At 41.5% G+C, this 27,989-nt stretch overlaps 1 protein-coding gene across 2 annotated transcripts; it reads left to right on the top strand.

The window, feature by feature from the left end:
* Positions 1-5: 5 nt before the first annotated feature.
* Positions 6-27,988, top strand: LOC137283541 (ubiquitin carboxyl-terminal hydrolase 22-like). 2 transcript variants are annotated; one of them, XM_067815098.1, is made up of 13 exons: positions 6-238; positions 2,370-2,502; positions 2,964-3,092; positions 3,404-3,505; positions 4,100-4,272; positions 5,975-6,122; positions 12,874-12,976; positions 17,450-17,553; positions 22,027-22,084; positions 23,139-23,265; positions 24,591-24,754; positions 25,132-25,281; positions 26,361-27,988. In XM_067815098.1, exons 1-13 carry the CDS (start codon positions 119-121, stop codon positions 26,401-26,403), a joined length of 1,554 nt encoding a protein of 517 aa, XP_067671199.1. In that variant the 5' UTR covers positions 6-118; the 3' UTR covers positions 26,404-27,988. The 2 variants fall into 2 exon arrangements, with proteins under 2 accessions (XP_067671199.1, XP_067671200.1); XM_067815099.1 differs by having other exon boundaries at positions 22-238; positions 2,964-3,077.
* The last annotated feature ends 1 nt before the right edge of the window (position 27,989 follows it).

Consider the following 27,989-nt stretch of genomic DNA (forward strand, 5'->3'; position numbering starts at 1 on the left):
CAGACACTGCCGGATTGAGTTGCTCTGCGCATAACCTTTGTTGAGCATTTTGGTTATAAATCTGACTCGAAGTTCACATGAAGTTTGCGTCGCTCGAAAGTCACAGGAGGGGGGAAAGATGAGTGTCGATGGCTGCTCACACTTAAGTAGTTTCAAAGCAGCCAAAGGGACCGAACCTTTCCGTTTCATTCATTCCTATTTTATCGCCTGCACTACAGCTGACACAAGACGACAGAAGGTGAAAAACCTCTCTTGAAACTTCACAATAAATGTTTGACCGTTTTAATGCACCGTTCACTTTCTGTTCTTTATCATAAGTAAAGATTACGAATTTCGAACAGAGGAGACCCCTATTACGCATTAGCTTTTATGTTTGCGCTGTTCCTTTGCTTACATGCACTTGATACTCTGTTGAGCGAAATCCGGGTTTCCTTGAAATGTCAGACGATTGTTTTGGGAGGGGTGTGTTTTTTACGTTGTTTTCAGTCAGTATGCTTTAGGGCAAAAACAAAATACTCATGTAATAATAGGTTGCAACCAATTTCAAATTCAATGCCATCAGTCGTTTGTTTCTCCGTGAAATACCGTGACTTAAAAATGACAAAAACAAACAAAAGACATCGAGGAAAATAAGTGCAAATTTGAAATGGAACCAGAAATATGTCCTAATTTCTGGTGCAAAGTACTACTTTGAAGTCGATGACTATATGACTCTCAAAGCCGACACTTAAGTGTCATTCCTGTTGTCACATTTCAACAAAATATATTTTCCTCTCACATTTTCAGTACATGAAACATGTACAGTGGTTGCTTCAGTAATATCAAATGTGCTCTAGTTCACTAACATTTCTTGCTACAGATTAAGCTCATGGTTTGGATGTGACATGGTATTTTCTTTTCGTTTTTCACTGATCGACGAGTTACACTCTCATTCAAACAATACCTATATGTTAAATGTGAGTACATGGTTTTGTGAAGTATCATTCTTTGTCTGAACATGAATGTTTTGACATGTTTCTGTACCGAACACATTGTTTCTGCAATTCCTTAAGAAGCAAATGTGACACATTATCACAAAGATGTTTTCAGCAGTAGCTAATTTATGCATGTTGTTCAGACTGTTCTGTTTGGTGACTAACAGTTTCTGATTACCTTTTCTAAATTCTCGATTTCTCAGTGCATTTATTAGTCTGGTGTAATGCTGGTTTGATACACTGCAGCAAGACCCAGCATACATAGTGAAAGTGTCAAGCTCACTGACTTCGTTGATGTACGCCATCATGTCCTAATTGATCAGTAAGATGCGCATGATGCTAATAACTGGACTGTCTGGTCCGCAATCGATTTATTGCAGACCAACTCCATATTGCTATAATATTCCTGAGTGTGGAGTTAAAAAAACAAATGAATCAAATCCCGACAATCTTGTAGCCTTGCTTCTAGTGCAGCAAATAAATGATACAGGTCATAAGTAGTCTTGTAACAGGTAAGGTGAAGAAGATGACTTGGATGATCTCATGGTGATACTTGATAACAAATGTCACTTGAATATCCGTATCAATTCTTGTTATGACCAAACATGTTAATTGATTGTAGTTTGAAACCACAATTAGCAATATTCCAGTTACTTGGTTCCGGTCTGTAAATAATCAAGTTTGGACCAGACACTCCAGTGATCAACATCATGAGCATTGATCTACCTAACTGGTATATGATGACGTGTCAACCAAGTCAGCAAGCCTTACCGTAACAGTGTTCACGAATAGTGTCTGACCTTCTGACAAATCCGGCAGATTTGCCAACGGTCAGACAGAAGTCCCCAACCTGCTGGCCCCAGTGTCTGACTGAATATATAGTAATATACAGTATACAGTAACTTTGTGTCAAGTTGTTATTTGTGGCATGTGACACTTGTTCACTGTTTCTAAATTTATGTTTATAATGTTTGTCATTATGTAATGATAAAAATTTCAAAGTCAATGATGAGAAATGTTGAATCTGAAATGTGTGTTTAATTTTATTCTGTGAGTCCTGTGAATTTTCAGTGGGTCAGACAGACATCTGAAGCTTACAGGACCCAGTGTCCTGTTACTGTGAAACACTATTCGTTAACACTGCTTACCACCCAAACCTGTTAGTTCCCTCTTACAACAAGCATGGGTTCTAAAAACAGTTCTACCATGATCCCCATAAGTCATATGTTGATACAAATACTACTAAAATGTATACGTTTTAGAGAGTGCATGTATTGTAAGTTTTATTAATTCAGTTATTTAAATTCCGGCTCTCTTTGCAAGAAAGTGTTTCAGGCACAGTATACAGAAACTCTTGAACTTCTCTTGACTTATGTGCTGTATTTGACTTTCCAGGCCAAGTCCTGTCTTTGCCACACATGTAGGAAACACTGTGTTCGTCTCCATGCCTGTCTGTACTGTGTCTACTTTGGCTGCTACAGTGATCGACATATCCATGAACATGCAAGGAGCAAGAAACACAACCTTGGTGAGATGAATGATGCAAACTGTCATCAATGTATTGTACTTATATTTAAGGGGTAGAGTTGTATGTGTGTGGCTGTGAAGTTTGTGCCTTTCGGATCACTTTTGCTGTATGAGTACTATGGTTGCTTAGAAAATTTTCCAAGAGTTGTATTTATTAAACACATTAAGACCATGAGAAAGTTGAATTTATTTTCATATGTCACATGACACTGAATAAACATGATTCACATATCATACCTTTGTTTTTTTCAGTGACTTGGGCAGTGGTGTAGCCTTGTGGTTACTTTGTTCAATAGTCATGCCAAAGGCCCATGTTTGATTCCCCACATGAGTACAGTACATGAAGCCAATTCCTTATATTGCCCACTGTGTTGCTGGAATATTGCTGAAAGCCTGGACTTTTGTGCACTTCAAGTCTCATATCTTATAAAGATTACTTACATCAGTTGTGGTTTATTACAGCTATTGACCTGGTTTATGGAGCCATCTACTGTTTCTCCTGTCATGACTACGTGTATGACCGAGAACTAGAGCTGTTGGCTTATGGACTGGGGCGGAAATCGGCATCCTCGCTTGGTCAGTCGGACACATGTAATATCCTGTCATTCTTCTTGCATCCATAATATCCAGAATAATAGTATGATGACTGGAATGAGATGTACTGATGTTTGAATTGATATGTGTCATTAGTGGACTGACCTACAGATCTATGACGAACCAATAGTTCTATTTTTGGCTAAAAAGTATAAAGTACAATCATCATGTTCATCCCTGTTTAAGTTAATTTTTGGTAAATCATCTAATTTAACTTGTGTAAAAAAATTAAGTGCATGTGAGACTGCTGTGTCCCAGCATCCGTCTATGTGTACCCTTGGTAACATGAATTCCTGTCACATTTGCAGGTCTGAAAGGGTCACTGACTCCATGGGACCCATCAGAGGAAGAGGTTGCGCTTCTGAAGCTGAACCCAAAACGAAGGAAAGTTGAAGAGAGATCAACTATAGGTATGTCCCATCACTTCCTCAATGATGATATAATAACATGGTTTTGATGTATGGTTTGGTCTTGTGACTCTTGTAACATGTTGGTGGATGTGCGATAGCCTAATGGTTATTGGTTCCACTTGTCACGTCACACTGAAGACTGTAGATTGATTCCCCACATGGGAACATTGTGTGAAGTTCATTTTAGGTGATATTGCTGGAGTATTGCTAAAAGTGGCATAAAACTCAACTCGCTCTCTTTCAACCACCTGCATCATTCAGTTGGACATAGTGAAAGTAAACAAAATCGGGATGGTTTGTCCACTGGTTAAACCACATAGGTTTTATATGACTGGCCATGGTTAGTTTTGGGTAGCATTTGTCAGAGGTCAACGTTAAAACCTCACTCTCACACACATTGACCCATGAAAGTCCGGGGATAGAAAGGCCTTCAGCAACCCAAGCTGAGACCCAGACTTCATTAGTTCTGAGTCTTTAAGAGATTTCAGCTATTTTAATTGGTCCATGTCTGTCAGTTACAGCACGTCAGTACGTGTGACCACATTTTGAAGCATGTTGCTTATGTTGTGTGTTTAATTCTTCTGTCATTGCCAGGCCTTCGAGGTTTGATCAATCTGGGCAACACCTGCTTCATGAACTGCATTGTTCAGGCTCTCACTCACACGCCAATCCTCCGCGACTACTTCCTGTCAGACCAGCACAACTGTCAGACATCCAGCAACTCCAAGCAGTGCCTGGTCTGTGAGATGTCGCGCCTGTTTCAGGAGGTAATCTCTCTAAATCAGATCTTTTACATGGTTAAAATACCTCTTTGCATGAAGAGACCCTGCAAAGGTCCGGGGTAGAATAGGCCTTCAGCAACGAATGTGTGCCATAAAAGGCAACTATGCTTGTCACAAGAGGCAACTAACGGGATCAGGTTGTCAGACCCCCTGACTTGGTTGACACATGTCATCAGTTCCCAGTGGCACAGATTGATCCTCATGCTGTTGATCCCGGGAATGTCTGGTCCAGACTCAAGTATTTACAGACTTCCACCATATGGCTGGGATATTGCTGAGTGTGGTATAAAACTAAACTCACTTGCTCTTGCATGAGGATCTTAAAATCCCTGCAAGAATCTCAAGAACCCCGAATTATCTTAAATGGTTGTGAATGAAAGATGCTTGTTTAAGTAATCACATTTCACACAATTTTCAGTTTTCTCAAATGAGTCAGTTTTATTGCTTTTCCCAATTAATTTGGTAGTTGGGAAATACTTTCTCAACAATGGAAAGGTGACTAAAATATTTCTTAGCTCTCTCTGATGTATTCTGTTCTCACAGAGGTTACTTGTCATGTCTTCCTGCAAACATCTGTTCTAATACAGACATGCTTCATAAATTGCAGCACAAATTATCTCCCTTATTTCTATCCAACCAGAACACATGTTTACGTTAACTTTGATCCAGCTTGACTTATAAAACAAACATGGGACCACAAATATCCCTCCCCTGCCGGGACTTTTAATGAACAGCTTGTCCGTTGTCTGTGGCTTTGACTCTGAGGTCCATCCATGGTACCACCTTGGACATGTCCAGGGTGTCCCGGAAAATGATGCTTTTAAACTTCTCTGGAATAGGCCAATATACAGCCTGAGACGAATTCCTGCCAGCAAACCTGATCTTGTCCTTTTTTATAAAACCAATGAAATTATTTATATCATAGAATTTTGTGTCCCTCTTGACAGCAATGTGATTGGCAAGATTCAGGAAAAGCATGATAAATATGTGGACCTCGCCTTTGAAATGTCTTGCTTGCATCCCAAGTACACTGTCGTCAGGCTCCCCATTGTTCTCGGTGCTCTTGGTTTGGTACCTCCTGATCTCTTGACGCAGATCAGGAGAGTGCCCAATTTCTCCATCGGGAGCACAGCCCTTCTGCCAATCTGGGTAATGCAGAAAGCTGCAGTGTTGGGGAGCCTCCATATTCTCCAGAAAGTTCTTGGGTGGTTCGACTAGGCAGTGTTTCCTGAGAGAAGTCCCATTCGCTGTCTGGACTGCGTGTAGAGGGGGCAAGGGCCCTGAGCTGATGATGAGATTTAGCTGCCTGACTGTGCCAGGATCACCCAAACGCTGTCTGCTGCATTCTATCTGAATCTGTAAAACAATAATAATAATTATGTAGTTTTGTATAGCTCTAGATTCCCAAAGTACATATGCTCAAAGCATAACATGAAATAAACTGAAGCACATTATAAAAGACCGAATATTTGAGGGAATATATGAAAACTTGCGAGTCTGTGTACAGACTGGGATTTAGGCTTTGTAGACAGTGAAGAGATGAGTTTTCAGCTGTAATTTCAAATTGCCAGAGGATTTGATTGCTCCTTCTAAAGGAAGGTCATTCCAGAGCATCGTTTCAGCAGTTCTGAATGCCCTCAGTCCATATCCTTCTGTCTGTAAGGTGGGTTGCTCTTGTGTGTTACAGTTCTACTCAGGGGTTCGCACACCTCACATCCCATATCGATTGCTGCACTTAGTGTGGACCAATGCTCGGCATCTTGCTGGTTATGAACAACAGGATGCTCACGAGTTCCTCATAGCTGCACTAGATGTTCTACATAGACATTGCAAAGGTAAGATTTCCAAACTAGAACAAAGTGGGTTAATTAATACACCTGACATGTAAACAATCGTTGTTAACTAGGTCCTGTTAAGTGTACTGTTTATACACTGATGTTAGTCAAACTGTGTCATTGGCTAAGTGTCCAATGTTTTCACATTTACAGTTCAAACTGGTAGATTGTCAGCATTTTGATGGCTGATTTTGTATTAAAATTCATAAATCATGTTTACTTTGAAATATTGCAATTTCTTGCTCTTTACCATGTTTTTGGTCACTTCTTAGACTTTATAAAAACAGGTTCTTTCTGACAAAAGGGAAAGTGTTTTCAGATTATGGTGGTAATAAGGAGAAGATTTCTTTAATTTTATGGTGTACAGATTTTTTCTGCTGACCTATCAAGTGATGTCGGTTGACATTATATAAACAAAAATTTTTAACTTACCTTACCATAGGTCTTATGCATATTACCTCAAGCTTCGCTAGAAGAGATCAGACAGTCGTTGATTCGCCATTCCCTAGATGGCTACCTCATGTAATCTACGAATGTAGTCACGGAAGTGACGTGATCTCCCCACTTGCGCAAGCGCGAACAATCCAAAAATCACTTTTACTTCTAGCGTTCGTCTGTTCGGACGTTTTTGGTTCGCTTAGTTTACCTACTTTGTGGTTCAATAAATTTGTTTTCTCACGGGTAGGTATGGTTTGTATCCCTTAGGTGTGCGTGTTAAGGTAAGTAATCTTTTAACTGCACTTACTTTGCTACCTCGTGTTGTTTTTTCTCTCACTTCGGGGTGGGTTTGCCCGCGTCGTGTGTGAGTGCGGCATGGCGTCCGTGGGGGTATTATATCTTGCTGGTTTTCTCCCTCCATGTGGTTTTCCATGTCGATTAGTATTTTTGCCAGGTTTCACTGCATTTATATGTTTTTTCGTGCCACGTTGCGAGGTACGCAGGCAACCTTTTTGGTTGTTTGCCCTTCGCTGTCACGAGCCTACGGGCGTGCCTACTTTATAGTGGGGGTGCGTTGGTGCTGCATTTCTGGTATAGGGGTGTTTTTTCTACCGCCTAGCGTTGGTTTCAACGCATTGTTATGTTTTGTATGTTGCACTTAACTGTGTATGTCTCGCCAGTTTAGCACCATCTGCTAGGGGCAGGAATCGGCGAATTTCCCCACCCTTGGTGCCCGGATTGTGCGTCTCTGGCCTGCTCTTTTGACGGACTCTGCCAGTACTGCGAGGCGTTGTTGGTTTCAAGGCTTCTTTTGCGGCTAAGAGGAAGCATTTTTCACAGCGGAAGAGAAGGTTGTCGTCTCCAGCGTCGTCGTTGGGATCTCTGCCGGACGACCCTGACTTACAACCGCCTTCAGCGCCTGTGCCGACGCCTGGGATGGGGCGTTCGTCCATGACGCCTGTACGTTTGTCCCCTGAACCACCTCGCTCGGATTCCATCGTGGATCTGTTTTCATCCGGAGGCTTGTCTCATCCGGAGGTCCAGAAGTTCCTGCGCTCCCTCCTCACACCCGGTGCTGCTGCGATGCCAGCGTCTGTCTCGACACCAGCGCCTATGCCGCCACCAGCGCCCACGCCGACACCAGCGCCTGTGCTTACGCCAGCACCTATGTCTGCGCCAGCGCCTATGCCTACGCCAGCGCCTATGCCTACGCCAGCGCCTAAGCCTACGCCGGGGCTTACGCCTGTGCCTGCGCCAGCGCTTACGCCAGTGCCTATGCCTGCGCCAGTACCTATGCCTACGCCAGCGCCTATGTCTACGTCAGCGCCTGTCCCGACACCAGCGCCGATGCCGGACCCTGTGCCAGCGCCAGCACCTGCGTCTTACCGTATACCCAGGGTGTTGCATACGTTGTCCAGGGAAGAGGTTTTGTAACGACAGTTTGATGAAGGGCGCGCTCGGCGCTTGGAGGCAGAGAGCTCTCGGCGCAGATCGCGCTCCAGGTTCCCTGGGAGTCGGCGATCCTGTACCCTCCACAGTAGTCTTTGTCGGAGTTCTCGGTCCCCGCGACGCCCTTTGAATGTGGACTCTCGCTTTACTACCAGGTGAAGATGTTACTTGCTCTCCCAGTCCATATCACCTCGACGTTCCTCTAGAACTCGGCGTTTGCGGTCACCGGAACCACCTTGGATCCCGTCCAAGGAATCTGCTGCTCATGCATCGACTCCGTCTCTTACACTGCGGCGTGATTCGAAGTCCATGTCCTGGGAGGACCTGGAGGTACAAGGTTTTTGCCCGGACTTCGACGAGGATGTAGGAGGCGACGTGATGGTGATGGCACTTGACTACCCTTATCAGTCGTCTTCGAGTGGATTGCTGACAGGTTACCGGACTGCCCTTCGCCTTCGGCTGATTCCAGCAACCCTGCAGCAATTCATTTATCACCGGAACTACTCATCCCGCCTCATCCTATGGTGGCGGACGCCATGGTTGTATTACATGCGGTCTATGCGAAATTGTCAACTAATCCGAATTTCTAAGAGTGTAAGTCGAGGAAGTCAGATTACAAGATAGACAGCCTGGTTTTCGCGGACAGCGTAGCTGTCTTGGTTGTATCTCTGTAGCGGTTATTGGGCTCCTCGCGGCTCTCTCATAGAGTGCAGGATTCTAAGCAGGTGGCCATTGAGACTGAACTCAAGCGGATGCTTAAGCCGTTGTCTGCGCTGGCGTCAGCTACCTCGGCGGCGGCGATGGACTTGTCTGAAGACAACGCCTCGAGGATCGATCACCGTACCAGATATTCCTACGCCGGTAGGTGGGAGGGACTGGTCGCATCCCCGTAGATCCTTACGTTACAATTTGTCTACATATACTTCAAGCGGAGAAAGTTTTCTTTCACGTGCTTTACTCATTTCGTCACGAAGATTTTTCGAGACAACAACAAAGTGACACGCCTAACTACACCTCTTATTACAAGAGAGGACGGCATTTATCTTCGGGGGAAATTCCAACACATCTATCTGAAAAACAATTTGTCTACGTCAGTTTCAAGCGGCGGAAGGGTTTTCGCGCGCTTTACTCATTTGGACACGTGCTCGCAAACAGCATGGTTACGGTCAAGCCTATAGGCTAGCAGGGTATCACAGTTTACAAGATTTCATGATGATCAGTTACCTGCTACACCGGTGACGTCACGTCTACATTTTGATTGGTGCCCGAGAGACAACGCCCTGCAAAGGATCCCAGGGTCGTTACATCTACAATTTGATTGGTCATCGAGGGACAACGCCCTGCGCAGAATGTGTTGTTATGATTTTAGTGTAAGGAAGTTGTCTGCAGTGACTTACAGTCATTTTACAATGGAAAGATGTCGTTTACACTCTAGACTAGCAGTCTACAGCGGCATTGGATTTCTCTAGTCGGCATAGAAATCCTCTAACAGTAGTCTCAACGCTGCTTATCAGGAGGCGTGCAGCGATGTATGGCAGTTTCTGATCGGACAGACGGCCAGTTATAAGTAGACTTCTTGAAATGTCAACACATTCATAATGTACAGCGTGGTTGTTCTGAAGTCGAAGAATGACGCATTTTTATGGCATACAAGCTTATCTTGAGAGAGTTGTACTTCATTATCAGGCTGTTGAGTCAGCTTCAACTAACTCCGCGGGATTTGATTCATCACATCGCCGTCCCAGGTTCGGGGGTTGAAGTTCAAGGCGATGTTAAAAGCAAGCTGTACTCTGTCCGTTATCACTATGTCAGTGATAATGTCTACTCGATTTGCTCACGTCACCTTAGGATATGATCAGACGTAGACGTCTACTATTACGTCTATGACAGCGTTTTCTTGATCATGATTTCAAGACAGGTTTACGACATTGGACGTCTTGACTCCACACCAGTGGTAGACTCGCTGGTCAGTGTTTGGAACTTGCATATTAGAGCCGTCGTTCAACAACCATCTTTAGGTTGACACGTCTCTACCAGGATTGAGTGCCTATCTAGTCAAGGAGGTTGCAGCAGGATTCTGGGGGAGTGGAGCTCTATCTCTTCACATCACCCAGTTGAAGATAAAAGCGGTGATGCATGTCTATTATTGGTTGACAGCACCGAGAGACAAGCTACTGATGATCCATACGGTCAACTCAATAGTAGCCCTCTAGGTATACAAGGGTCAAGGAGGCCTCGACCTCTACTACACTTGTCGTTTCTACCCTTCCACGTGGTCGAGTCTGATCCTCCAAATAAAAGTATCTCACATACCAGGAGCCTGCATCTTCATGGCAGATGCCTTATCTCGCCCCCTACGTCTATCTCCAACAGAGAATATGTTGTGTCAAGAGACGTTTCAAATAATCGGCTTCCAGAGTGGGACCAATTGTTGTACCATCCTCACAATTGGACACTGCACCTGGATCCGTCACGGTTTCATCTTTGCGCCTGGACCATCTGTGATAGTCTTGAGGGCCAAGGGGTACTCATCTCAAGTGGCGAAATTAATCACCCTGGAGCACAGGGTTTCCACTCAGTCACTTTATGGACCTGCAGGCGTGGGCGATCGACACGATCCTGCGACTGCTTTTGGTCGCACCTTGGTGGCCAGCCAGGTCATGGTTCCCCGACCTGCGTCATCTCGCCAGCGGAGAGTCGTACCAGCTCCCAGATTAGTTACGTCTGCTTCGACATCCGCACAGTCGGCAGCTGCATCCGGACCCACTGAGATTTCATCTTCACAGTTGTGTCATCTGCAGAAGGCAATAAGAGTTAAGGGCTACTCCTCGTGCGCGGCAAGCGTCCTAGCTTGTACGCATCGATTGTCCACTAGGTCCTTATATGACGACAAGTGGCGCTCATTTGAGAGTTCTTGCGCTCAAAGATCGCAAGACCCTATGACAGCTTCTCCACAATATTTAGCGAACTTCCTCCTGTTCCTGCATAACTGCAAGCATCTTAGAGGCAGTACCTTGGGGACTTATCTGTCGGCTTTGAACTCTATTCGATTAAAGCAGATAAACAGATTTCCAAGGTACCAGATCTTATTGCGCTACTCAAGGCCTGCAAATTGGAGGACCGGAAAGTTAAGCTTCGTCCTCCAGTTTGGGACCTCAACATCGTCCTACACCATCTTAGAGGACCTCCGTATAAGCCTTTAGAGGAAGCCTCCTTCGTGTATTTGTCTCAAAAAAAAAAAAAAAAAAGGACGGTCTTCATTCTAGCGTTAGCTACCGCAGATAGAGCTAGTGAAATTCATGCCCTGGACGTCACGCAGGTTCGTTTGGATCAGTCGAGGCATGGACCAGCCCACTTGGGTCTCCTGTGAGATTTTGTGGCCAAGAATCAGCTCCCTGGACAGCCAGACAGGCTGTTCTCCATTCCTCTGTCATCTGCAGTCTTGGGACAACATGACTTGGAGGAGGAGCTACTGTGTCTCGTTAGAGCCCTCAGATGTTACATCCGGAAGTTGGCTTCTAAGAGACGTTCCCCTAAAAGACTGTTCATCCCGCTTTCGACTACCTGCAAGGGGAGGTGAACAGGAACACAGTCGCCTTATGGCTTCGATCTACGATCCTGGCGGCTTTTGATGCCAAGCGTCTACCTCATCCGGTGGCGGACAACCCACACGAGATCAGAGCGTTGGCATCTACCATGGCCCTCCATAGAAATTGCACAGTGCCACAAACTATGGAAGGCTGCTTTTGGAAGTCGTCGTCTACTGCCTTCGCTTCCCACTACCTGAGGGACTTGGCAGTTGAGGACATGGAGGGACTACAGTCTTTCAGTCCGTTGGTGGTTGCCCAGCAACTTACCCGGACGTCCGCCCATTAGGTAATAACAGTGTTACTTACCGTTGGTCTTAAGATTAACCTCACCCTCAGGGTGCGTCGGTTTTTCTTTGGAGTTCCCTTGGGTTACTCTTTGTCCTGCTTTCAGGTTTGTCCTGTGACTGTTGGCATTGGTCTCCCAGGTTCTCCTAATGCATGTGCACTGGTTGCTGAGGGATGGTCCTCCGGAGTCCACACCACCATCCATCTGTCGAAGCCATATGCATAAGACCTATGGTAAGGTAAGTTAAAAATTTATTAAAATCTAAATATTTTAGATATTTAAATACATACCTTACCATAGGGCGGTGACTCCCTCCCAACGCTGGATGCTCCTCCCCACTCTGGACTCTTCGGACCTTCCTGTTGCCAGTAAAAGTGATTTTTGGATTGTTCGCGCTTGCGCGAGTGGGGAGATCACGTCACTTCCGTGACTACATTCGTAGATTACATGAGGTAGCCATCTAGGGAATGGCGAATCAACAACTGTCTGATCTCTTCTAGCGAAGCTTGAGGTAATATGCATAAGACCTATGGTAAGGTAAGTATTTAAATATCTAAAATATTTAGATTTTAATAACTTTGAGATATTTTGGGGTTGTAGAGTTGGGAAATATAAAATAGTGATACTATTACAAGAGTAGATAATTTTTCATATCTGTTCATATCTCTTTATAGGACTGCCACAGCAACATACTATCCATTGCATTTGATCAATAAATACATACTTGTACAATTTATCATTGTTTTGCGGGGGACTTTCTTAGACTTATTTGTCTAATATCCATCAAATAAATATGAAGGATGAAACTGATGGGCAAAAAGAAAATGAAATTAAGCCAATGTTTTCATTTAATTTGGCTTTGGTGCTTCATGAAATGTACAGCTAAGAAAAGTGTTGTGTTCATCTTTGAATGCTAGTTTAGGACTTCAGAGAATATGTCTTTTCCAAATATTGAGAACTCTGTGATGATTTTGTTCTGTTTAATCAGGTACCAATGGCCTCAACTCTAACAATCCGCATCACTGTAACTGTATCATTGACCAAATTTTCACCGGGGGCCTGCAGTCAGATGTCACCTGCAAAGAGTGCAAGTAAGTTGACCCTAACAACATGCAGCTTTAAGTAACACAAGATGGTCTTTGTTTCTTGTTTGCAATGAAAAGATGATGGGGTTTTGTCTAGACCTACTGAGAATGGGGTGGTGGAGTAGTCCAGTGGTTAAGGGGCTCACTCATCCTGTCTATGATCGGGTTCCATTTCCCACATTGGTACTTTGTTTGAAGTCCATTTTTGGTGCTGTGTTATATTGCTGAGTGTAGAGCTGATGATTAATGGACTAAACCATGGACTAAACTGAGATTTGCCAGATTGTACAGATACCGGTTTTGACAGCTTCCACTGTACATTTTTCAGTATTCTAACTCATACTAACTTCTTGTCTCTTGTCGCTTGGACTATGCAACCAAGCCAGTGACTCATCTCATTTGATTTTCGCTCACCACAGTGGATACTTTCTTTGGTCAATCCAAACTATCCTCTCAAAGTTAAAACTTTTTTCTTCTTGAACAGTTTTTTGCTCAAGTTTCCGTCACAAGTGGTTATGTCTTTATAGAGGTGCCTTTTATTACACCAATGAAAAGACTAGAATTGAAAGTGTGGATGGGGATTTGATGCTCAGTGCATTGTTTAAATAGTTCAGACGTAAAGAAGGTATGAATTATTTCGATAATATGTCAAATGCAGTATCAAGTATATCAAGTGCAATATACTGTATCCCACATACACCCTATGACATACCATGTGGGTCATGTGATGCAGCTTTCTCCCTCTAAGAATCACGCAGCTCCTGTCATTCTGTTTGAGACTGAAGTTAGCATCTTTAAGTCTACACTAATTTTAGAGAGCGAAGACAGAGAGCACCCCCATTCCTACCATCTGTGCCAAAGAAATCACCGCCGTGAGACTTCGGTGTACATTGGATGACTTTCTGCAGGCCTTGCTGTCATTCCAATTCATGAGAACCGTCATGTACAGGCAGAGACACACCAGCGTCCCTCGACTGGCTGCGGCCAGGTGAGCAATCATTCTGGAAGGACCCAGAACCATGGAGGAGACCAATTCCTTTATTGCCTCACCAACAACATGTTGCTGTTCACCATGTCCAAGAACGTGGAGTACCTTACTGCAGCAGGCACCATATTTTGTGATGACACCTTTACAATGCCCCATGTTTTTTTAATTAAATATACACCTTATTTGCTAAAAAGCTTGAGACATGTTTCCCTTAGTGTTTGGACTTTTACCAGACAGAAATGAACACATTTACATTTACACATAAATGAATGGACTAACCACGGACTACGTGGAGGACCCAGAAGTCATGAAACTGGTGCAAAGAGCTGCTGCTTTGCCTCTGGTACCACTCAACAAGGATGTCTGGATTGAAGCCTTTGCAGATCACCCTGTACCTCATTCATGGACTACATGACCACAGCTGGACTAAAGGTCAGCAGTTCCCACATCCTGTCTGGAACCACTTTGGCAGCTCGAGTAACAGGACCACCTGGAAGGTTACCACAACAACTTGAAGCAACATTAGAGCCACATCTACTAGGCAGTTGAACTGTTTCAGCAGTCCAACGCTGAGGTGAGCACAGCTCTTCTTCACGCACATCTTCAAGCACCACTTCAGCAACGGTGATACCAAGTTATCAACAAAGAGATTGCGGAACTGTATGTCAGTTCACTATGCCCAGGAGCACCACAATGCATTGTGCTCCAGAAATTACAAATGAGGCTGTCCAGGATATAAACTGTCCACCCATATTTAATTAATGAGCTGACCCAGAGTCTCTACAGAGTATAGTAACAACACAATCCATCTCCTGTTCTCTATATAGTGACACAGAGAGAAGTACAAATGTAGAGATTTTATGGGAGCATGCTTAAACTGGTTTTCACAGTTGCATATTTCTAACAGTAGTGCTTTATGCATACAGGGCAATGTACATAATCTTCTTCCTTAACAATATATACCATCTACCTGTTTCTGTTGTTTGAACTTCTAATATAGATAAGCAAAATGCATATGTTAAATGGAAAGCTGTAACATAACTTTCAAGGTATGGAGATAACTTAAACATATTATGATAGTAGCCAGATCTTACTTGTACAAGTTTGAGATCTCCATATATATACTGACCCACAAAAGGAACATCACCCTGCAAAAATTATTTTGCCAGATGTTTTTCAGCTAAATATTTTAAGAATATTTTCACTTTTTATCTCTTAGCTAGATGTTGTTCATAGCAAATGTTCAAGAAAATATGGTTTCAGATTATCTATTTGATACCAAAAACATGTCGTCAAAATGCAGTTGCTAAGTAATGATGGGACAAGAAAATGACAATGTATGTGCATCCAGAGGGGTCATCCCTACAAGAAGTGGAGTACATCATCGGAGTGGCGAACTGTAGTCATCTCAAACAAAAGCCGGTATTGCATCTCAATGGCTGATGGCATAGTGAGATTGTGGTAGCGATGAGGACTGTGTTTTGCAGATGATTGTGTCCTGGGAAGTCACAGGTGGGGAGGTCTGAGCATAATTGCGTGGGGTGCTGTTGGTCTCAATCACAAACTAGACCCTGTGGTGTTCGAGAATATTCGTCCTGGTAGAGGAAATGGTGTAACATCTGCCCACTTTACTGATCACACATTGAGACCCTCGTCATGCCACATCTTGGTCATCATGGAAACCACATCTTCCTGCAGGAGAACGCATCCACTGGCCCTCTGATGATGTTCAAGCAAATTTCTATTAAGTGTTTTCTGTGAATTGACAAACATCTGATGTAAAATAATATGGTGTTTGGTCTCATATCTTTGATGGGAACTTGTGCAAAATTATTGTTTTCGATGACATTCACAAGTTGATGCTGTGTGTCTTGATTTAAATATCATAATTCATTACAGGAATTAATAAAACTATGGTTAATGCCTAATGTTGTTGCTTTATATTTAGGTATTTTATTATCGTCAAGGGTACAACTTAATTATGCCTTGTGCAACCAACCTTGAAATGTATTGCTTTAATTGGTCTGTCTTTTGGTGAGGTTTATCGTTATGGAAGATACCGACTGGTCAGACATGCACTGGTGAGTTGTTTGTTCATTGGCTTCATAATGGGTGCAGGCTTTAAAATCTTGAAATTCTAAGACAGCAGCTTCTGCTATGGTCTTATGAGATCAAGAGTAGGACGATCCTGATGACCACTGCACTTTGTGGGTTTTGAACGAGGTCCCACATGGTTTTGCCAGATTACCATTTTAGGATATAATGAAGATAACGAGCAGTGGTTAGTTGGAAACCGGGAGCTGAGCACTAAGTTCAAAGTCAAACAGCTCACAACAAAACATTGTGGACCCACAGACAGATTTGTAACATATGTCATATTTGGGATTTCACTTTCTTAGTAAAGTACAAATTCTCTGACTCGGAGGGTGCGGGTTCGAAAAGAAAATTACTAGAATGGGAAAGTGAAATCCCAAATGTGACATGTTGCATTTGACCACTTTCTAAATGGCAGTGTGTAATCAGACAGATTTGTGTTGTTAGTTTGAGAAATATCCGCCAACAAATGACAAACAACACCTACAACACAGTAGTAAAAAACTTGTGACTTCTACAGCAGATAGACCCATGAAGGTCCCGGGATAGAATAGGCCTTCAGCAACCCATGCTTGCCACAAAAGGTGACTATGCTTGTCGTAAGAGGTGACTAACGGGATCGGGTGGTCAGACTCACTGTCTTGCTGGACACATGTCATCGGTTCCCAACTGCGCAGATCGATGCTCATGTTGTTGATCACTGGATTGTCTGGTCCAGATTCAATTATTTAGACCGCTGCCATATAGCTGGAACATTGCGGAGTGCGGCATAAAACTAAACTCACTCACTCTACAGCAGATACATGTTAAAACTCCTATTGTTATCCCCAGCGTCATGTTTTGTGCTTCCATGCCAACAAGTTTGGCTTAAGCTGAATTTGATGGTAGTGCTCTTTTTGGGAGCAGAACTTTCAATACTTTCCTTCCACTTTGCCATTTACACACCAATCATTTGACATGGGGGATGCTGATGACTTTGTCTTCTTGTTGGGATAGTGCTGGTATTGTGCTGATTTAGATACACTAACAGATTGGAGCTGTTTGCAAGGGGTGCATTTCTATGATGTATTTTACTTTTTATAGCAGGTATTAGAAAAAGATACAGCTAAACCTGTTAAAAGTATCAAATAATCTGTTCCTGCTTTGTATGAACTTTTATGTAGTGATATCAGGTAGGGGGTAGCCTAGAGGTTAAAGCATTCACTTGTCATGCCAAAAACTCTGGTTCAGTTGTGTTTAGCCTATTTCTGGGACTCTGACCCACTCACAAATGTCAAAGGTATGATGAACTCAGTGCTAAGATAGCTTTGTGCAACAAGGTCCAATCTTTACACTTGTCCATTATTTGTCTTCCATATAATGGTCATTTCTAAATCATTTTGTGCTTATTGTTTCAGTAATGTTTCCACAACGATTGACCCTATATGGGACATCTCACTAGACTTGGGTCCAGGGCCCCCTTCCTCCAACAACAACAACTCTCACCTCTCTATAGAATCAGGTATGTCAGCAAGTTCCATTTCTAGACAAACCACCTTCTTACCTCACACATAAATGTCATTTTCTGATCGTTTACTCATTGCATTGCAGTGTCCTCCACTGCCAGTGGCAACTCATTCAGTACTTCGTGGTAGTACTTTGTCTCAAATAGCATTGAATCACACATGATGCACGAAAAACTACAGATGTCTTGCAAGTGCAAATCGATGGACGGGAGATATCTCTAAATTTGTTCTTTTTGTGTGATCTGCAAAATGTAGCAATGGCTATGAAAAGATTTGCCTCACATTCCAATAAATAAGTTTTGTAGTCTTTGTGAATATTAAGAAGGGGAAATACATCGCAGCGACTTTATTACTAAGACAATACCTGTGGGAAAAACAGCAAGATGCACGATTTGGATTGTTTGATTCACACAGGCTGGCTGAAGTGTACAATCCGACAGTTCAAACAGTTCCAAATTAACATTGAAGTTATCGGTAAGATAAATGCGTTGTTCACTGGTCCCTCGGGACCCACTGGTTGATGTACTCTCAAATTGAGGGTACATCAGCTCATGCCCCTCTTGTGACCAGTGTACAACTTATAACATGACACTTTTCTCAGCCAGGGAGTAGGAACTATTGGACATGGACACATGTTATGAAATCAATATCAAACACACATGTGTTACAGTGTTCCCAGAAATTATTGAGAAAATCTTTGGTTTTTTTTCTAATGATGCTAAGATTGGAAAAAGGGCTTTCACTATGCACTAAGCATACTAAATAAGGGAGACAACTCTTGAAGGCTTAGAAGGCAGCTCATTACGTCAAGAGTTATCTCCCTTGTCTGAGCAGACGGCTTCCTGTGTTGACATGTCAGAATTTACAGCAAGAGAGAAAAAAAAGCTCATTCTAGATGATTTTGAAAGGGGTGAGGCTGATGCTAAAGTGTTAGCTTGTAGACGTATTCCTCTGTCTACAGTATACAGAACTTTGAAGAATATTCAAACAGGAACCGGGATAGAGCACAAAGCAGGGGCAGGTCGGCCTAGGAAATTCAGTGTTGTGGATTGCCGAAGACTTGGGCAGATTGTGAGTAGGGGCAAATTGAAAAGTGTTGAGAACATCAGAAATGAAATGATTAGCAGAGGAAGTCCTCAGGTATGCAATGAAACAGTTAGGCAGGAATTACAGAGACTTAATTGGGTGAAAAAACGTGGAATTCCCTCGCCGTTGATGAAAGATGCACAAAAGGAAAAACGTTTAAACTGGTGTCGGGCTCATGAAAATCAAGATTGGGATAATGTTTTCTTTTCGGATGAAAGTTCTGTTTGGCTTTTCCCTAACTGTGTGAAAATTTGGACCAAAGATACTGTGAAACCTATCTACCAGCGACCAAAACATAGCCCGAAGTTTCACATGTGGGGTGGCATATCGGCTCGCGGAGTGACGCCATTGTGTGTTTTCACGGGAAACTTGACAAAAGAAAGATACGTTGACATTCTAAATGGTCACCTTCTTCCGACAGCACAAACATTGTATGAAGATGACTGGATTTTCCAGCATGATAATGACCCAAAACACACTGCGCGCTACACAAAACAGTGGTTGTCGGGCGAAAATGTTCAAGTTTTAGACTGGCCCAGTTACAGCCCAGACCTAAACCCAATTGAGAATGTGTGGGGAGTCATGAAGGACAGAATAAACCAAAAGGGGCTGAAAAATATTGAAGATATGAAGGCCGAGGTGGTCCAATATTGGGATACCCTGTCACACGATTACCTACAAACTTTGATGGGTAGTGTGCCTAGGCGTATTCAGGCATGCATTGCTGAGCGAGGAGGTCTAACAAAGTACTAAAACAAGACTGAGACTGTAAAAGGATGATGTTTTAACATGTTTATGTAAGTAAAATGCCAGAAGTTAATAAACGTAATGAGTTACATGACGCAACATGATTCTCAATAATTTCTGGGAATGCTATACATGCATTTACGTGGATAAAGTTACAGATGATGAACACTGAGAGAAAGTAAGTCTTGTTGCAAATAATGACTTTGATGGGTGAAGAGTGTCTGGTTCTAAGAATACTGTTTCACCATCCCAAGTTACTGCCTTGGCTTTGGCAGGATTCACATGTCATGCGGATGAATCTCAGATTGAACTTCATTGTGGACTTGCGACCATCAGCACCATACATAAGATCTTAAGTTCTGCGAGAATGTTTGTCTGTGGCATCACTTTGAGGTTTACGCTTCAGCTCTAAAAATATGTATACTGTACAGGCATTTCTTGTCAGTTCCCCTCTGCGTCTTAGTACACAAATATTTCTAATTTTTCCACAAGAGCTACTGCAGTGCTACTTTATGTCATTGCCATAGATGGCAGGCTCTATACAGGGTTACTCGTTGTCCATCCCTACATCCATCCATCCGTCAGTATGAAACAGGAAATGTACTCTGTCCAATTCTCCACAAAAAAACACTCTGTGGAATTCAATGAACTTATGCATGAGCTTTCTTGGGATTCTAATGGTGTGCATCTCCTATTTTGTGTTTCATTGTTTTGGGTTTTGTTTTTGTTTGTTTTGTTTTGTTTTTTTGTTGGTGGTGGTTTTTTTTTGTAAGTTTAGAGTTTGAACTTAGGTACATTTTGCTGAATTCCTCAATGATGATAGTGTAATGGGGATGAAGAGGGGGTGTATGTTATCCACTTCTCAAAAACTATTTTATAGAATTCAGTGTACTTATACATGGGCTTTCTTAGGACTCCAGTGATGTGCATCTCATATTTTGTTTTTGTATTTTATTTTATTTAGTTAGTTTACTTTAAGTTTAGAGACATTTGAACTTAGGTACATTTTGCTGAATGTCTCCATGATAATAGAGTAATAGGGGACAAAGCAGGGTGTGTACCTGATCCACTTCTCCTCAAACATTACTTTATGGAATTCATTTAGGGTACACATGTGCTTTATAGGGACTCTAAATGTGTGCATCTCATTGTTTGATTTTGTATTTTATTTATTTTTTCAATTTTAATGCCATTTGAACCTACAAATATTTTGTTGAATTTCTCTCTGAACATGCTATATAGTGTGGAAAGGGATGATGTTTATCCACTTCTACCCTAAAACTGCAGTGTCTATTCTAGGGCATGTGATTCACGCAAATAATGATAAATCGATCCTCATAAAAACAGAGTGTGAACTGTTGCGGATAGTAATTTGCTCCGTCAAAAAACAAAGCTTTATATTGACAAGGAATGACTTATGAAATCGGAGTCTGCCACAGAGTCAAGTTCAAGTGACAGGTAACCATAACAGAGTATCCTCCTTTGGTTAAACCACTATCGGCACTGTAGAAATGAAATTCCATTCATATCAGTATGAAAATAGATCAGATTTTTCGATGAAGTTATGATTTGATTAATTAATTGACAACATTAGACTATGGACTCTAAACATAGTGCATGTGTACAGCGCTTGCAAAACGCAATTTAGTCGATCTTTTTTAGAACATCAATTCATTTTAGCTTCGTTTTGGAAATGAGACAATGTTATCACTTGACGTTGCAGACCACAAATGAATATGGAATTCTTGTTTACTTGTTTGTGGTAATTTGGCATGAAAAAGGTCACGCAAAAGAATGAAAATAACTGACTTTTTTGCACAAAGTACCACTGAGAAAGCAACAGTGTCAGTCACGTCTCCCCAGACTGATATGTCTGTTAAGGATGATTGAGCTCCCATGTGTGTTTCATTGGGAAACATTTCATAGATGCAAGGTGTGCATCTCATACTTTGTTCATCTAGTTTCTTAATTTCGTCACTTCTACTGATGTTTGAACTTAGTTGAACTTGGTTCAGTTCATCCTGTTCGTCCCATATAACAGGGTATGTACTTTATCCACTTCAAAAACCACTGCACAAAACTCATTTAGCTTACATATGTCTTTTATTGAGACTCTAAAGGTGTGCATCTCATATTTTGTTTTTTGAAAGTTATAGTTTTTTCATGTTTAGAGACATTTCAACTTAGATAAAGTTTGTAGAATTTCTCTCTGATGATAGTAAAGTAGGGAATTAAGTCTATCCACATCTCCACAAAAACACTGCTCAACAGAATTGATTAAGCTTATACATGCGTTTCATTGGGACTCAAAAGGTGTGCATCTCATCGTTGCTCTCTGAACATGTATAGTAGAAATTAATTGCCAAAGCCCAACCAGTGTAGAGAACTCTTCCAACAGCAGCAGGTTCATCTGTGTCCCTGGACACAATTTTTTCTTGTTTTCGTCACATGTTGCTTTACAAGAAGGATGTGAAATGATCTATGATTGAAACTGAGCCAGATCACAGAAGGCTTGCTTGTGCGATATTAATAAGCTTTACCAGTATTTTCATTTAGTCATGGAGTACTTGATTCAAGGTGTGTTGCAGTTGAGTTTCATATGGACTTCCGCTGATACAATGTATTGTTTGTTCCAGGCTACACAAACAGTCCAGGGACATATGAACCTACCTCATTGATTGAGTGCTTGAAAAGGTAAACAATTTCCTAAATTTCTACTTTCTTATCATGTATATTTGATAGATCAATCCTTTTTAAAGATGGTAGATATCAGTTTTCAGTTAATTTTTTAAATGTGAAGACTAAACATAAATCCAAACATTGAAAAATACACATTTTACACATTTGTTCCAGACACCTTTAGAGTATTGATTGTTTTTAATACTCTTTTTGACATAGAGACTCGGATTAATAGTTAATATCTGGCTCTAAATTACAAATTGTATCACAGGATAAATACCAAGATGTGCATGCTAATAAACCATTAAAACAAACATCTCAAAACCATAATGTTTTTGACTAGTCATCCCTTGCCATAACAATGTCCTTCTTTTATGACTAAGATTTCTGTCAGGGAGTAATCAGATCGTTATTGCTGAGAATTGTGGGTTTTGCTGATTGTGTTATCAATCCTGGAAACACTGAATGTATCTTAAGCATTAGAAAGCCCATAATGCCCGAATATACAATTGACGCTTTTTATTTCCACCGGTACTAAAATTCAATGGTTAATCCTTACAACATGAGTGAACTACGCAAAATAGCCGAGTGGTAGACTAGTTCCAATGATATGAAGATTTGTGATTGCTGGGACATTGTTTTATGGGGGCCATCGATTACCCTGCAGTTCAAACAAGATGACAGGTTGTGACTGAGTGTGAGGCATATTAGATAGAACAGGTCAATATTATCTTGATTATTTCAGTTCATGTTGATTAACAACCAGTATTGTTTCATTGTTGCCATATTTCTGTTCTGAAAGTTATGCCGCATGCATATTTTGAATCATTGATGATCAGATTGTTTTAGTAAGTATATTCTCATTTTGTTCACCCTGATTATCTTTCTGGGCTTGAGGGCACAATAAAACCATGATCATACATTCCACCAAAATGGTACACATCTGAGACTCTTTACAGATTTATATCATTTTGGTAGAACATTTGATTATTGTGTTCTATAACCACACACTCACACGTAACTGAAGCACAAAGTGAACTTGAACTCAACAATGTGTTGCTCTGTGCAGGTTTACCAAGCCTGAGCACTTGGGCAGTTCAGCCAAGATCAAGTGTAGCAAGTGTCACAGCTACCAGGAGTCCACCAAACAGTTGACAATGAAGAAACTACCAGTGGTGGCATGCTTCCATCTCAAGGTGAGAGGGAATACAGCCGCAATCTAAGTTAACTTAGTCTCACATCAGTAGACACTGGGTAGTCCAATGGTCCTACCATTTAATAACCCAGTTGGGCACAGTGGCTGAAGCCTATTCCATGAGTCCATGTGACTGTGTAAGTAAATATAGTCTCAGTAAAATTTGTTACACTCCTCTGCTGTAGGAGTAGGTCAAGTTTGTTAACCTTTGACTTCAGCAACCTGTGGCTGTCCAGTGAAAGGTGAGATTGCTGAACAGATTTAACTATTCAGACAGCTGCTACTGTTAAGGGTTTAGTTTGACTGAACTGACCCTGATCCCTCAAAAAACACAATTTGACCTCCAGTATACACTCTTAGGGTTTACTGATGACATAGCTACCATTAATATTTCCGCAAGCTGACACCCTTGAATGCTGACAAAACTGCTATTTTGATCAAATGTTTACTTGGTGATGACCATGACTTGTATGTGCATCATCCAGAAGTGATTGTACAGAAAATAGCATTCAGAATTGTTCAGGTACAAACTTTTTCCAGGTTAAAAGCTGAAAAAGTTGCGAATGTCAATTTTCGTGATTTGGTAAGCATTGTCGTCATTGGTCAGTCTCAAAGGTTACCTGACACAACTTCCAGGGTTTGTTAAACTCAGTAGAGGAGTGTACCGAATAATACTGAGTCTAAGTTTACTTAGACTGTCACAGCCGAGGACTCATGGAATATGCTTCAGTCATTGTGCGCAACTGGTGTATTAAATGTTAGGACCACTGGACTACCCTGTGTCTGCTGGTGTGACTTTGTGTTTATTCTGTTTTGTTTAGTGGCAGTCTTTTTCTGACGCATATAGTCAATATTGAACTTAGCATCTAGCATCGGAAATGAATACATGTTAAAGAAAGAAATGGTTGTTAACTCATAATGCTTGTTTTAATGCAGTATAGTATTTTCCTCAATAAGCATGTGATAAAGTGGAATTATCACAACTGACTGGTGTGGCTGTCATAGGTCTGAGATGCACCACAGCCAATTACAGACACAGGTAGCAGAGAAAAACAACTATTCTTGCAAGACCACTTCAGATTCAGGTATTATCAAGACTGCTGTGACGGGATGGCTCAAAACTACTAAAGTAGACTGCCCTACCCAAGCCAAACTCTCCAAAATAACAAGAAGCTGTAGAGATTGAGATTAGAACTTAACTAAAACACCATCCATGAGCCAAGTGGTAACCAGCTGCCAGATTGTGTGACAGCAGACTTGAGTATCATTACTGGCTGCATCATATGTTTAAGAGATTATATGTAGATCATGTTTTCATTGTTGCAGAGATTTGAGCATTCCACGGGCTACCATAAGAAGATCTCAACATTTGTATCATTCCCAGAAGAGCTGGACATGACACCTTTCATGTCATCTTCAAGAAACAACAACAATGGCTACTCAAATCAAATTGTGCAGGTCTCTGCCAAAGGTCTTTCATGTGAAAACAAGTGAGTGGTAGAAGCAACAAGTTTACTTGACCAGATGCAGATTCTGTTGACCTAACTAGATGCTTTATAAGTTGGCATGACTAGAAACAATAAGCTGGCATGACTAGATGCAGAATCTGTTAACATGACCAGATTCAAAATCAGTTCACATGTCTAGATGTCTTCACCATTTAGCCTATGAAATGAAAACAAGTTGCCATCAGTTTGCACAACAACATTTCCATGTTTTGTTTTTAATTTTTGATTGATTTGCCTTTAGTTGATCAGTATTTTCAAGCACAGTTTTAAAAGTGCTTCATGTTTTTACTTTAAAGTTTTGCATAAGTTTACTTGCCTTTTTCAGAAAGTTACTTTTTCCCTGATTACTGGTGTTGCAGATACTCTTTGTTCTCTGTGGTGAATCACAGTGGTACTATAGAAACTGGTCATTACACGTGCTACATTCGCCTCCACAAAGACCAGTGGTTCAAGTGTGAAGACCACATGATCACAAAGGCTTCACCAGAAGAAGTTCTCAATAGTGAGGGGTAATACCTTTAGTCTTGTTCTACCTTTTTGAGGAACGTGTGGAAGAACACAAGCAGTAGACAGTCCTATTGTAGGCTTTGGAAACATCCACATCATTTGTTAAAAACCTGCAACAGTTGCAATGTAATTCTTGTAAGCAGACTGTAGGGAAGCCCACTTCTCGTATCCCCTGCCATGGTATTTTTTTTTTTTTTTTTTTTTTTTCCATGTATTGCACAGTAGCAGGGCTTTAAAAAGTTTTTTAAAGGCCACTTAGCACCAGGGATTCGGATAGTGAACTTTGACAATGGGCCATTTTCAGGATTATTAGCCATTTTCTGTAGTTGGAATGGCCATTGCCCTTGTAGCAATAGTAAACTTCAAAATCGGCGATGTTTTATTCTAATGGGCAAAATGGACCATGGCCCCAGCCTCTCCCATTCCCTCACCAGAGAGCAAGTGGCATAGTGACCTCAGGAAGTAACTTGTCCTGACTGATTTTCACTTGCCATGATTTTATGACACAATGTTTGATGTCAGTGTTTACTGGACTATTTATCAAAGAGTGATGAATTTCAAAGAACCATAACTCGGCTTTATTATTAATGCAAAATTTAATAGCTACATTATGAGCAGATATGAAATGAAACCAAGTTTATTTGCAATTTGAAATCATAAGTAGAAATTATCTAGTTGCGCACAAACAGGTAATATATCATTATTTGATTGCCCAAAATGAAAACTGACCTGTCTGGAGCATCAGGTGGTGAGATTTTTTAACCCCTGAGAAGCGTTGTAAAACTGCTCACATACTTACCCCATTCAGGATGTGGGTCTGAATTGGTACATAGCAATCTATTTATGTCACAAGAGGGCAATTTAAGTTATGGACCAGGTGGTCTGATGGGCAACTTGATTGATAGTATGTCCATATAACCTGATGGCATGGATTAATGGTCTTGCTGGATTGCCCTGGTTAGACTCAACAGAATCCCTCATAGTACTAACGTACAGATCCACGCACGCACACACACACGCACACACACACACAGACACCTCTCTCTCCCAACTTTAATCCAAAATGTGTTTTCTATTTCAGGTACCTCTTGTTCTACCACAAGCAGATCCTGGAGTATGAATGACATACGTGGCTCTTAGGAAATGTTTAATTTGTCAACTATTTGCTCAACTGTTGTAAATCAGGTGAAATCAAACGGATGCACTACACCTTGCCTGTCGCTGCCTCATCATTTTGCCCAGCCATGATTAACCCTTACCCTCAGTTTCAATGGCTGTACCTTGGACTTGATGTTGGTTGCTCCTGTTACTGAAGCATCGGTTGCACCTGGGACTGAAACATTGGTTGCACTAAGGGGGCTTCCTTAGACCTCACCTTGGATTGCACAGATGTCCCAACCAGCAATGTGACAAGACTATAAAGCAAGTGAACTGGTTGAACACTATCAACATGATTGAGAGCTGGTTATGGAAAGCTAGTGCAACTATAGGCATATAGCCATAATTACTACAGACTTCCTGCTGTTGGCAAGGACAGTTATGTAACTGCGATCAATAGTCACAATGGGTAAAGGGTAACTGTGCCAATGTACAACCACAATCACTCTACCCCACCCTAGTATTCCACCTGTGTTGAGCTGCATCTGTATCAGACAAGTCTGATATACGGGTACTCAGATGACTGGCCAACACCTCAAAGCAGCCATCTTCCCCGATGGCTTAGCAAAGGCGGGAGAGGACCTACAAGGGTATTATTATGAATGATGTGTAAATTACGTAATCAGGCGACAAGGAGTGTCGTCTACCGTCTGTACATATCATGAGAGTACTTCTACTTTGGTGGGAACAGTACATGCATATTGTCAAGTAGCTGAGTTACAATGCCAAAGATTATTTTGTTACTTTATGTTGTGATACGCTTCTTGACTGAATGTGAAGCTAAGTTTGAGCCATCAGTACTGCACCTGGACTCGTGTTGAAGTCTTTCAGTCAGTTTCTACATTTACACCATCGTTTTCATTATGTCAACTACAGTGACTGGAAAATAGTGCTCCTAGGGTTGATCAGCAAGCAAAGACTGGCCCCCCCCAAATCAAAATCAGTGCTGCCCTTTGATTTTGAGTTGGTCTGTTTGGTTTAATCATAACATACTATTTATAGTGTTTTGAATGTCAGGAAAATTAAAAACTACTTAAATATATCACTGCCATTGCCTCACCTGGTGTGAGCTTTTTATGTATTTATCAAATGCATCTTTTGATTGATTACTTTTTGGGTGCGAAAGTCATGTTTCTTGAATACATAGCTAAGCTTTAGAATTAAAACAAGATATCAAGTTCATTGATCACGTGCTTAATAGTGGTTTGGGTTTTGATTGTTGGTCTGTTTTAAGTATCAAGATGGAGGGTGATTGTTTCCTTATGGTCCAGATTCTTGTTCATTAGTAGTAAGAAGTTGTTATTTTCAAAGCACATTTGATGTTTATTGCTCTTGCACCTGGTACTGTTCAGTTTACTCATCCTTACATGATATTTCTTTGTTCATTTTTAAAATTTATTTTCAAGATCAATGGTTCTGTATGTTTCTGGTATATGGAAACTGCAGAACAGATATAAGTAGTAATGATGCATGTGACAAAACAATGATGGTAAACAACTCAAAATAATTAGCCACTCTTAGGATATCTAGAAATTAGGTCACACACAAAAAT

This window comes from Haliotis asinina, chromosome 5 (genome assembly GCF_037392515.1).
Source record: "Haliotis asinina isolate JCU_RB_2024 chromosome 5, JCU_Hal_asi_v2, whole genome shotgun sequence".
In the NCBI taxonomy this organism is placed as follows: Eukaryota; Metazoa; Mollusca; class Gastropoda; order Lepetellida; family Haliotidae; genus Haliotis; species Haliotis asinina.